The sequence below is a fragment of the Staurois parvus genome, unplaced genomic scaffold (genome assembly GCF_062004578.1).
Source record: "Staurois parvus isolate SC_StPar_1 unplaced genomic scaffold, SC_StPar_1.0 ptg001161l, whole genome shotgun sequence".
NCBI lineage: Eukaryota > Metazoa > Chordata > Amphibia > Anura > Ranidae > Staurois > Staurois parvus.
In genome coordinates this window covers 1,387,846-1,399,968 of record NW_028318957.1, presented here as the reverse complement: position 1 = coordinate 1,399,968, position 12,123 = coordinate 1,387,846, and the positions used below count along the sequence as shown (strand labels likewise).

Sequence of the window (12,123 nt, the reverse complement as noted above, 5' to 3'; positions counted from 1 at the left end):
CATACTTTTTCTTGCAACTGTATGTGTATATATATATATATATATATATATATATATATATATATATATAACAGAAAATATACTTTTTTTTTTTTTTTTAAATTTACGTGAACTAAGTTTCTGCATGCGGTTTGAGGGTTTTTTTTGTTTTTTTTTTTGTGTGTGTGTATGTATTGAGATGCATTTCTGCTACTCATGTTTTTTTTTTCTTTTTTTTTTAACCCTGCAGGCCTTTCTTGAGCGGTATTTGGGCCCCGGCCCCACCATCCAGTATCACAAAGACCGCTGGCTAGCCAAGCAGTGGACATTGGTCAGCGAGGAACCCGTAACCAACGGATTGAAAGACGGTGTTGTGTTCGTCTTGAAGAGGCAAGACTTCAGCTTGGTAGTCAGCACCAAAAAGATCCCTTTCTTCAAGCTCTCAGAGGAATTCGTCGACCCCAAATCTCATAAATTCGTGATGAGGCTTCAGTCGGAGACTTCCGTTTGAAGCCCTTGGACCTTCATACACACAGAAGGGATACAAAGTCAAGGTGTACATGGTTGTCCATCTTTTCTTCTTCCTCGGTGGCTTTTTCTTCTTTTTTTTTTTTTTTTGGTTTGTGCTGTTTGACCTATGGCAAAATCAACATGACTTTTTTTTTGGTGTGCACCAAACCTCAACGATTGTTTCTGTTCGAACGTCCATTATTCACAAACATTTTTTTTTTGGACTGAAGACCCATCAAAACTTCCATTTTTGCTAAAAAAAAAAAAAAAAAAAAAGAAAAAAAAGAATCCATTCTTCCAGTGATCGGGGCACTTATTGACTCTTTTCAGAGCTTTCGGTTCCTTTGGTTCCCACCACCTCAGCAATAATTAAGATCAACAACTCTTCGCATCGGCTGAGACTTAGAACATGGACCACGTTTTGAGTGCTTCAGGAGGACCTTCAACCATTTACACCAGCCGAGGCCATAACAGGTTCATGTTTGGTGCCAAATTTAAGGGCTATCAGCTGAGGCTTTTTTTTTTTTCTACTCTCCATCCCTGGTGCTTTCCCGTCTTTTAACTGTGAGGGGGGGGAAAAAAGTGAACATTTTTGAAGCTTCAGCTCAAGAGCTTCTCCAACACCAGACAAGAAAAAAAAAAAAGTGGCTTAATTCATAAAAGGTCCCACCAACTGTCGTATTTGCCAACCTGGCTTGGGTGGGCGAGGAATTCTCATAGACTGAAAGGTTTTGTATGTTCAGACAGTTCTCAGAAAACCACTAAACTGTGGCGCTGTCCTTTTTTTTTTTGTTTAAAAAATTTGTACAAATCTGTAACTTTAATTCTGTAAATGTCCATCCCTGAGGATTTTAATTTTTTTTTTTTTTTTTAATTTGGAGAAATATATTGCCTTTTTTTTTTTTTTTAAGTTGGGGGGGAGTGGTCTGAATTCGCTTGTAGAGTACACCATAAACCTGTCAAGGTTTTTATTTGAGGGCAAAAAAAAAAAAAAAAAATTAGCTCGATTGTATGAACGATTTTTTTTGTCCGATGGTGGCAAACGGGAAATTTCAGACTGTTACATTCCAATAATGTATTAATACGTCAACTAAGTGCACTAATTTCTCACATCATCTCGTTTACCGCCTTAGTCCGTAGACCCCCAAAGTTTGGCTGGCCGGGTGACGTTATGATCATTTCGGGTGTGTCAGTGTTGAAGTTCCTTTTTCTTTTTTTTTTTTTTCTTTTTTTTTTTTTGTGTGTGCGTCAGTGTCGCTTCAGAAGTACAAGATAAGAACACGGTCACCCAATCGTAATCGTCTTTTAAAAAAAAATTTACTTCAACCAACAACTACTATTTTGAGAAGGTTTTGTCTACAGGAAAAGTGTGGTGTTTGTGAACACATTTTATGTATTTTTTAAAAATTGTTATTTTAATTTGGTTTTTTTTTGTTTTGTTTTTTTAATTTTGTTTTGTTTTTTTTGTTTTTTTTTTTTAATTTTGTTTTGTTTTTTTGTTTTTTGTTTTTCAGGTCAACTTTTTCATATTTTTTTTTTTTTATTTCTCATTGTAATGTCTCACTTTTAGTATAAAAAAAGAAAAGAAAGAAAAGTTGACATTTCTAGGATCCCACTACTGAAGGACTTTAAAAGAACAATGAAAAAAAAAATAAAGTTGTTTTTACACTACCTAACCCAATTTTTGGTCGTTGGTTTGGCAAATTGGTCTTTTTTTTTTTTTCTTTTTTTTTTTCTTTTTTTTTTTTTATGAGCTAGACCTCTTTGAAAAATTGGTGACGGATGAATGTAAAAAAAATGATCATTTATCAAATGTTTTTTTTTAATATGTGAAACCTTCTGAAATCTTACTAGTTCTGGTGCAAAAATGCCAACTGCTGTTGCTGAGTTGAGTCGTACCCCAAGGCAATGGAAATATTTCTTCAGAATGTGTGTGGTTATCTGAGAGGGCCGTTCAAGTCAAACCGGGATTTTTGAGTTTATATTATAAAATAACAAATTTTAAGAAGTGGAAGCTGCATTTATTTTTTTACATACTCCCCTGCTACATTTCTACACTTATCCCAGAATTGCAAAAATTCCTGGAAAGACTTGTCAGTACACCTGAACCATCCTAGGATGTTCATGAATGGTTGTGTTGACCGTTCCCACAGAAAGATCTCACCAGGTTTAGGTCGATTATATCCAGGATCAGGCGTTCCACGAGTTGAATGTTCACAGGAATGACTGCAGTGGGCTGGGAACCGCCACGGCCGGGATTGTCACTGACGAACGTACCGCCATCTTTGATCATTCAAAGGTCCTACTGCAGCTGAGCGTCTCCTCACCGTACTGTGCTAGAAGTCTTCTGTAGATATCGGCGGGTTTTGTGTCTTCCTTCACAAGAAATGTCATCACCACACGCTGTCCCATACACAGTTGTCTGCCGTCTTAACGGACACTGGACTAGCCCCTGACATGTGCTCCACCTATCAGTGATTGGACACACTGGCCACTTACTACTGCGTGTAGTGCCGCCACGCTAGCATCCCTTTTGATGCCTGGAAAATGAAAAGTCCCGGTCTGACTTGAGCGCCCCTCATATGTGGAGAGATTTCTGGTTGGTTTCGAGTAGGGAAGGGTAAGAACCTAATCAGGTTGTGGTTGCTACCTGTTAAAACCATCACTTCCATCTTTGGGACACCTTGACTCATAGGGTGTCATTGACCCAGCTGGAGAGATTTCTGGTTGGTTTAGTGTAGGGAAGGGTAAGAACCTAATCAGGTTGTGGTTGCTACCTGTTAAAACCCTTACTTCCATACTAGGGCACCTTGACTCATAGGGTGTTATTGACCCAGCTTGAGAGATTTCTGGTTGGTTTAGAGTAGGGAAGGGTAAGAACCTAATCAGGTTGTGGTTGCTACCTGTGAAAACCCTGACTTTGTTCCAAGTCACATCTTCCTTGGCTCACAAAGTTTCATTGATCCAAGAATCCTAGTCACATATTGACTCCTAGGGTGTCATCAACCCAGCTTGAGAGATTTCTGGTTGGTTTAGAGTAGGGCAGGGTAAGAATCTGATCGGGTTGTGGTTGCTACCTGTGAAAACCCTCACTTCCATCCTAGTCACACCTTCCTTGACTCATAAAGTGTCATTGATCCAAGAATCCTAGTGACACCTTGACTCCTTTGGTATCATCAACCCAGCTTCAGAGATTTCTGGTTGGTTTAGAGTAGGGAAGGGTAAGAACCTAATCAGGTTGTGGTTGCTACCTGTGAAAACCCTCACTTCCATCTTTGGGACATCTTGACTCATAGGGTGTCATCGACCCAGCTTGAGAGATTTTTGGTTGGTTTAGAGTAGGGAAGGGCAAAAACCTAATCGGGTTTTGGTTACTTGCTGTTTAAACCCTCACTTTTGTCCTAGTGATACCTTCCTTGACTTATAGGGTGTCATTGACCCAAGAATCCCAATACTTCCTTCTTCTACAAGGTTCTTTGCTGCCCCATTGGACTTTATTCTTTCATTAAATGTCCCCACTAATGCTGTCAGGAAGTCCAAAAACGGGGGAAAAAGCTTATGGTCATAATTGTGGTTGTTTTTAATTATCCAGTTTTATCCAACACAGCCATTTTTTACCAGGGTTCCGTGGAGCCCTAGGGTTCCTCCAGAGCTTTCTAGGTGTTCCGTGAACTGCTTGACCTCTCATCAGATGGTGCCTACATAGTCCTCGGGTCAATGTCCTCGAGCCATCTACATGAACCCAATGATCTTTTTTTGCTGTCTCCAATGGTGGCCTTCTGACCAGTAGCTATAAATATGAGGGACACCCCCCCCCCCCCCCCCCCAATGACCACCAATGAATTGGGTTTCGCTAGGGGTCCCTCGAGACCTGAAAATTATTTCAAGGGTTCCTCTGCAATAAAAACATTGAGAGAGGCCGATCTAACGGTTCAAAACATGTGACCCCAAGACTTTGTCCAAAGTCTTGGTCACAATAAATAAAATGGCCTTATTTTTTATTTTTTTTTTATATTTTTTAAAGCCGATTTCCAAATATACAATTTTTTTAATAGATCAGTTTTCCTAAACTGGCCAATATTTCTGTGATCCTATTTTTTGGGTCCAAGTGAGATGCAGTAGTTGCATTGATGACCTCAAAAAATTGTCAATTGTTACCTCAACATTTCCGTAAGCCGTGTCCTTTAAATCTAATCTATTTTCGGTTCCAGACAAGGTTTTGTTTTCTAAAAGTTTTCACAAAAATAAAATAAGTTTTTTATAAAGTGAAGGGTATCCAAACATTCTAGGCAAAGGACCAGATAAGGATCCTTCACATTTGGGGGGGGGAGGACTGTGGCCAGTAGAAGTAGAAGATGAACCAGCTTCGGAGGAATTGAACAATCCCTCAGGCTTGGTTGTCAGTGGAGTAAGAAGTTGTCAGTGGTATTGGTGGCAATCGTTGGTATGGAGGAATGGTGCCTTATAGTCTGTGCCAGTGGGAGGAATAGTGCCCGGTCATTGGTGTCGGTGGGAGGAATGGTGCCCGGTCATTGGTGTCGGTGGGAGGAATAGTGCCCCGTCATTGGTGTTGGTGGGAGGAATGGTGCCCCGTCATTGGTGTTGGTGGGAGGAATGGTGCCCCGTCATTGGTGTTGGTGGGAGGAATGGTGCCCCGTCATTGGTGTCGGTGGGAGGAATAATGCCCCATCATTGGTGTCGGTGGGAGGAATGGTGCCTCATCATTGGTGCTAGTGGGAGGAATAGTGCCCTATCATTGATTCCGTCGGTGGGAGGAATAGTGTCCCGTCGGTGGGAGGAATGGAGCCCCAACATTGGTGTCATTGGGAGGAATGGGGCCCATCATTGGTGTCAGTGGGAGGAATAGTGCCCCATCATTGGTGCCAGTGGGAGGAATAGTGCCCCATCATCCGTAGGAGAAATAGTGCCCCATCATTGGTGTCAGTGGGAGGAATAGTGCCCCATCATTGGTGTCAGTGGTGCACCATCCCCGTTAGATACTCTTTTGTATTTAATCTGGCCACAAAACCTGTAATTTCTGAAACCTAGCCTGTTCCGTGGCTGGTTTAGGCAATTTTTGACTCCAAGCAGCCAGTGATATGAAATGATCTACAAAAATCTAGGACTTGAGCGTAGCCACGCCTCCTGCTCATTATGCCATACTGCAGTTGGGAACCCAAAAAACATGTCTGCCATGTCCCATGAAGAACGTTGTGTCTTGAGGCCATCCTAAAGACGTAATGGGCGCAGGGATGGCAAAGATGACACCAAAAAGGCTGTTTTGGATGGTTGTATCAACGTTCATCCAATCATTTCACTAGGGACTGATGACCTCACTGTGGTATGATTCAGGTAGTGAAAAAAGAAATGGCCACCACTGCAATGTCACTGCTTGCCGGAAAATGGATAGGCCAAGTCACGTCACTTCAAATCCAATGAATTGTTCATTTCCATATTGGCCTTCTTAAAAATGGATGTGGCGCACAAGATGGCTGTCCGTAGTATTTGTAAGTGGCTTGAAAAACAACATTTTTGTCCCAGAGGAACCCTTGAAATAATTTTCAGGTCTTTGGGAACCAGTGCCAAAACCAGGTCATTGGGAGTCATTGGAGAAAATGCCCTTTGGGTTATGAGGTCATCATGTTTAGAAGGTCTCTTTGGGAAAAATATCATTGCTCTGATCATCTGTACAGAGCCATTCAGTCAGGGTTTATGGAGCACCCTCCCCCATGTCTCATAAACAGCGTTTCTCAACCTTGGTTCCATGGACATCTAGGTCTCCTCTAGAGATTATTATGGGTTCCTTGAGCTGTGGCTCATTGCCACACCATTTGCAGCTAGAACAGCTTCAGTTCTTCTGGGAAGGCCTCCGCAAGGGGGAGGAGGGTGTCTATGGGATGGTTTGACCATTCTTCCAGAAGCAATTTTGTCAGGTCAGGCACTGATGTCGGGGGAGGAGGCCTGGCTCGCAGTCTCTGCTCTAGTTCATCCCAAAGGTATTCTATGGGGTTGAGGTCAGGACTCTGTGCAGGCCAGTCAAGTTCCTCCACCCCAAACTGGCTCCTCCATGTCTTTTTGGACCTTGCTTTGTGCACTGGTGGGCAGTCATGTTGGAACAAGAAGGGGCCATCCCCAAACTCTTCCCACAAAGTTAGGAGCATGGAATTGTCCAAAATGTCGCCTTAAGAGTTCCCTTCACTGGAACTTGGGGGCCAAGCCCAACCCCTGAAAAACAACCCCACACCATAATCCCCCCTCCACCAAATTTTACACTTGGAACAATGCAGTCAGGCAAGTAGCGTTCTCCTGGCAACTGCCGAACCCAGACACGTCCATTGGATTGCCAGACAGAGAAGCGTGATTGGTCACTCCAGAAAACACGTATCCACTGCTCTAGAGTCCAGTGGCGGTGTGCTTTACACCACGGCTTCCGAGGCTTTGCATCGCACTTGGTGATGGAAGGCTTGGATGCAGCTGCTCGGCCATGGAAACCCATTCCATGAAGCTCTCTACGCACTGTTGTTGGGCTCACCTGAAGGCCACACCAAGTTTGGAGGTCTTTAGCTATTGACTCTGCAGACAGTTGGTGACTTCTGCTCACTGTGCGCTTCAGCATGCCCTGACCCCGCCCTGTCATGTGACGTGGCCTACCACTTGGTGGCTGACCTGTTGTTGTTCCCAGTTGCTTCCACTTTGTTATAATCCCACTAACAGTTGAGTGTGGAATATTTAGTAGCCAGGAAATGTCACGGATGGACTTATTGCACAGGTGGCCACCTATCACGGGACCACGCTTGGAGTCACTGAGCTCCTGAGAGCGACCCATTCTTTCACCAATGTTTGTAGAAGCAGTCTGCATGCCTAGGGGCTTGATTGTATACACCTGTGTCCATGGAGGTGATTGGAACAGGTGGAAGGTCAAAGAGCTACAGTTCAAGGAACGCAGGTTGAGAATGCCTGTCTGTTTTTGTGACTGTTTTGGTGGGGGTCCAGTCACTCTGATTTGTTTTTTTTTGCTTCTGCTCAGAAGTCTAGAGGAATAAGTATATGGCCTAGAAACCTTCAGTATCTAAATATGATGGCCTCAATACCTTAGATCAGAGGTCTCCAAACTACAGCCCATGGGCCACATCTGGTCCTCTAAAATTTATGCTTGACATGCGTGTTCCAGCATTCATTATCTCCTCTGTCCAGACCTTATTTGCCTCCCAAGTTTCACCCTTCTGCTACAGCATGCTGTAAGCCTTACAGTGGTAGGGGGGAATCTGATCTAAGAAGCGACCCTAATGAGGACCCTAATCTAAGGAGGAGCTCTGACAGGAATTCTGATCTCAGGAAGAGATCTGATGGCCCCTGATGTAAAGAGGGGCTCTGATGGGAACCCTGTCATGAGGAGCTCTGATGGGAACCCTGACGTAAGGAGCTCTGATGGAGACCCTGACGTGAGGAGCTCTGATGGAGACCCTGACGTGAGGAGCTCTGATGGAGACCCTGACGTGAGGAGCTCTGATGGAGACCCTGACGTGAGGAGCTCTGATGGAGACCCTGACGTGAGGAGCTCTGATGGAGACCCTGACGTGAGGAGCTCTGATGGAGACCTTGACCTAAAGAAGGGCTCTGATGGGAACCCTAACGTAAGGAGCTCTGATGGAGACCCTGGCCTAAAGAAGGGCTCTGATGGAGGCCCTGGCCTAAAGAGGGGCTCTGATGGAGGCCCTGGCCTAAAGAGGGGCTCTGATGGAGGCCCTGGCCTAAAGAGGGGCTCTGATGGAGGCCCTGGCCTAAAGAAGGGCTCTGATGGAGGCCCTGGCCTAAAGAGGGGCTCTGATGGAGGCCCTGGCCTAAAGAGGGGCTCTGATGGGGACCCTGGCCTAAAGAGGGGCTCTGATGGAGGCCCTGGCCTAAAGAGGGGCTCTGATGGGGACCCTGGCCTAAAGAGGGGCTCTGATGGGGACCCTGGCCTAAAGAGGGGCTCTGATGGAGGCCCTGGCCTAAAGAGGGGCTCTGATGGGGACCCTGGCCTAAAGAGGGGCTCTGATGGGGACCCTGGCCTGAAGAGGGGCTCTGATGGGGACCCTGGCCTGAAGAGGGGCTCTGGTGGAGGTCCTGGCCTGAAGAGGGGCTCTGGTGGAGGTCCTGACCTAAAGAGGGGCTCTGGTGGAGGTCCTGACCTAAAGAGGGGCTCTGGTGGAAACCCTGACGTAAGGAGGGGCTCTGATGGGGACCCTGACGTAAGGAGGGGCTCTGATGGGGACTCTGACCTGAGGAGGGGCTCTGATGGGGACCCAGATGTGAGGAGGGGCTCTGATGGGGACCCTGACCTAAAGAGGGGCTCTGATGGGGACCCTGATGTGGGGCGGTGACTCATTTATCTATAAAACTGTGTTTTTTTTTCATCCTATAAATGTTTATAAAGTAAAACCCCATAATATTGGTGGGCTGTGGGAGCTGATTCTGCTTCATTCGTGATCAAATAGGGGGGGGGGGGTGTTCTCACCTTTTTGCTAAGCATTCTTTATGGGTAAAATTATACAAAAAAAAAAAAGTTGGGTACATCTCTGCAACACACACACATTTCCTCATGTTTTTATTCTTCAAAACTACTGGAAAAAAATGTTGATCCTGCCAGAAATCCCATGAGCTCCTAACTTCCTGTAATGGGCTGACAACTGTGCTTCTGCTGCACAGAAATTCCAAGCAGTGTTGTCAACCCTGCCCAGTTCTCCCCTGCTTGGCTACAGAACACCACCCCTGCCTTCATTTCTGTAACCTAAGTGAAGGATGTGGGGGGAGGTGTTTTGTAGTCCAGCAGGGCTACGAAGGTCCTGTTCAGATTTGTATGCGTTTTATTTATTTTGTCCCACTGATGTGTTTTTCGGTCCCTCGCCGGCACAATGCACTTCCCAGGTCTCTTCTTGCACTCCATGTAGCAGGCTGTAGGGGTCGAACAAGATGGCCGCACCTTTGCGCCGATGCCGTTGACCCTTTTTCGATCGACGCGGACTGATCTCTGCGACTTCCCTACAGCTCATCTGAATCTGCAAATGCAGGCAGCACAGACCGTTTTACCTTTCCCCTTGTGAACCTGTGTGAGAAGCCTCAGCTGGAAGCTGCAATCCAGCAGCCCTGGGGCAACGAAGCTGAACATATTTTCAAAACGCAAAACGTTGTCCCGGTCTTGGCCGAATTTTACATATGGAAGAGTTAATGCTGTGTTACCCTGGGTTGGGGGAGGGGGGATGAAAAGATGGGCCTGTGATTGTAAAATAAAAATAAATTTTATTTTTATTTTTTTTTTTCTACTTTTTTTTTTTTTTTGTATGTCAGGGCTGGTTACGATGTGCATGTCTGTAGAATACTGTAAAATGTCAAATTGTTTTTTTTCTTATTTGTCACCTTTTTTTAATATATATTAAAAAAAACAAAAAAAAAAACTTTTTACGGTTTGCAGTGACTTCAACCTGTTCGACATTAGAATTTTTTTCTTTTTTCTTAAATTTAGAATAAAACCTTTTTTTTTTGTATAAAATAAAAAAAAACTTTTTTTCGGAAGATTTCTCTTGCTTTTCTTGGTTGTTTTGTGAGTGAAAATGCACGGGAGATGAACACAAATTAAAAAAAAAAAACAGGCTGTGATACCGCGGCATTTGGACGATGTTAGACTGACATTCCCATCCTCCATTACCCAACAACCAGGCTGTGATACCGATGCTAGACTGACATTCCCATCCTCCATTACCCAACAACCAGGCTGTGATGCTGATGCTAGACTGACATTCTCATCCTCCATTACCCAACAACCAGGCTTTGATGCCACGGCTAGACTGACATTCCCATCCTCCATTACCCAACAACCAACCTGTGATTCCACGGCATTCGGATGATGCTAGACTGACATTCCCATCCTCCATTACCCAACAACCAGGCTGTGATGCCGATGCTAGACTGACATTCCCATCCTCCATTACCCAACAACCAGGCTGTGATGCCGATGCTAGACTGACATTCCCATCCTCCATTACCAAACAACCAGGCTGTGATGCCACGGCTAGACTGACATTCTCATCCTCCATTACCCAACAACCAACCTGTGATTCCACGGCATTCGGATGATGCTAGACTGACATTCCCATCCTCCATTACCCAACAACCAGGCTGTGATGCCGATGCTAGACTGACATTCCCATCCTCCATTACCCAACAACCAGGCTGTGATGCCGATGCTAGACTGACATTCCCATCCTCCAATACCCAACAACCAGGCTGTGATGCCGATGCTAGACTGACATTCCCATCCTCCATTACCCAACAACCAGGCTGTGATGCCGATGCTAGACTGACATTCCCATCCTCCATTACCCAACAACCAGGCTGTGATGCCGATGCTAGACTGACATTCCCATCCTCCATTACCCAACAACCAGGCTGTGATGCCACGGCATTCGGACGATGCTAGACTGACATTCCCATCCTCCATTACCCAACAACCAGGCTGTGATGCCGCGTCTAGACTGACATTCCCATCCTCCATTACCCAACAACCAGGCAGTGATGCCATGGACAATGCTAGACTGACATGAAGGGGAGGAGCGCTGAGCCCCAGAAACATGCTGAACGCTTCCCCTTCATCAGGACTAAAAATCAAATAATGGAGGTACCTGGACTGGAAAAGCCAGGATGAAGGGGGAGTGTTGAGCCCCAAAAATGCTTTGGCGTGTGTTGGCTTTGCAAAAGAAAAATCTTTTTGTGTTTGTTATGCAATGCCAACGTGTTTCTGGGGGCTCAACACTCCCCCTTCATCAGGGCTAAAAACCAGATAATGGAGGCACCTGGACTGAAAATAGAGTGGAGGAAGGGGAGGAGCGCTGAGCTCCAGAAACGTGTTGGCTGTTGCAAAATAAAAACTAAAAATGTTTTATTTGGCAACACCCGACACATTTTGGGGGTCAACACTCCCCCTTCATCAGGGCTAAAAACCAAATAATGGAGGCACCTGGACTGGAAAAGCCTGGATGAAAGGGGAGGAGCTCTGGGCCTCAGAAACGTGTTAGCTGTTGCAAAAACAAAAATTCAATCTTTCGAAGAGAATTATACAAGCAGGAGTGGAGATTCCCCGCCCTCATCCTTTCAAAACTTTACTAGACTCCTCTTGGCATCCAGCAAGACCCCACCATTGCTGGTGAGCAGCCGCTAGGACCGTAGAGCATTCTTTGCTGTACAATGCATCTCCACAAGGCTCAGTGCTTCTCCAATGCTCCTCCTCAAGGCTCAGTGCTCCTCCAATGCACCTCCTCAAGGCTCAACGCTCCTCCAATGCACCTCCACAAGGCTCAGAGCTCCTCCTCAAGGCTCAAGTTTTTTTAAGGCACACTTGCTCATTAAAGCCAATAGCAGATCATCTGGCTTATGGAAAGCATGCAGACGTGGCCAAGAACATTGGAATGGGGGAAGATGTATGCTTTGAGGGACTTTATTTGGTTGCCTCAAATGATGATCTCAAGGATCTTCACACATATCAGCCTCTGGAGTTTACAGATCGTGGTCCAAAAATATGAACGACCAGCAAGCTGCAAATTTTGGGGGTGAAAACGCCTCGAGAGGTCAATAAGATAGGAAGTTCACAGCCAACAGTGA

The 12,123-nt window shown here is 45.3% G+C and overlaps 1 protein-coding gene across 2 annotated transcripts in view; it reads left to right on the top strand.

Moving 5' to 3' along the window:
* The window catches only part of VANGL2 (VANGL planar cell polarity protein 2), a 66,098-nt gene extending 56,057 nt beyond the window's left edge, over positions 1–10,041 (top strand). For both annotated transcript variants that reach the window (XM_089659489.1, XM_089659490.1), the window contains one exon: positions 230–10,041. In XM_089659489.1, the coding sequence (XP_089515615.1) occupies positions 230–490 (261 nt within the window). In that variant the 3' untranslated portion in view covers positions 491–10,041. The remainder of the gene's footprint in view (positions 1–229) is intronic.
* The last annotated feature ends 2,082 nt before the right edge of the window (positions 10,042–12,123 follow it).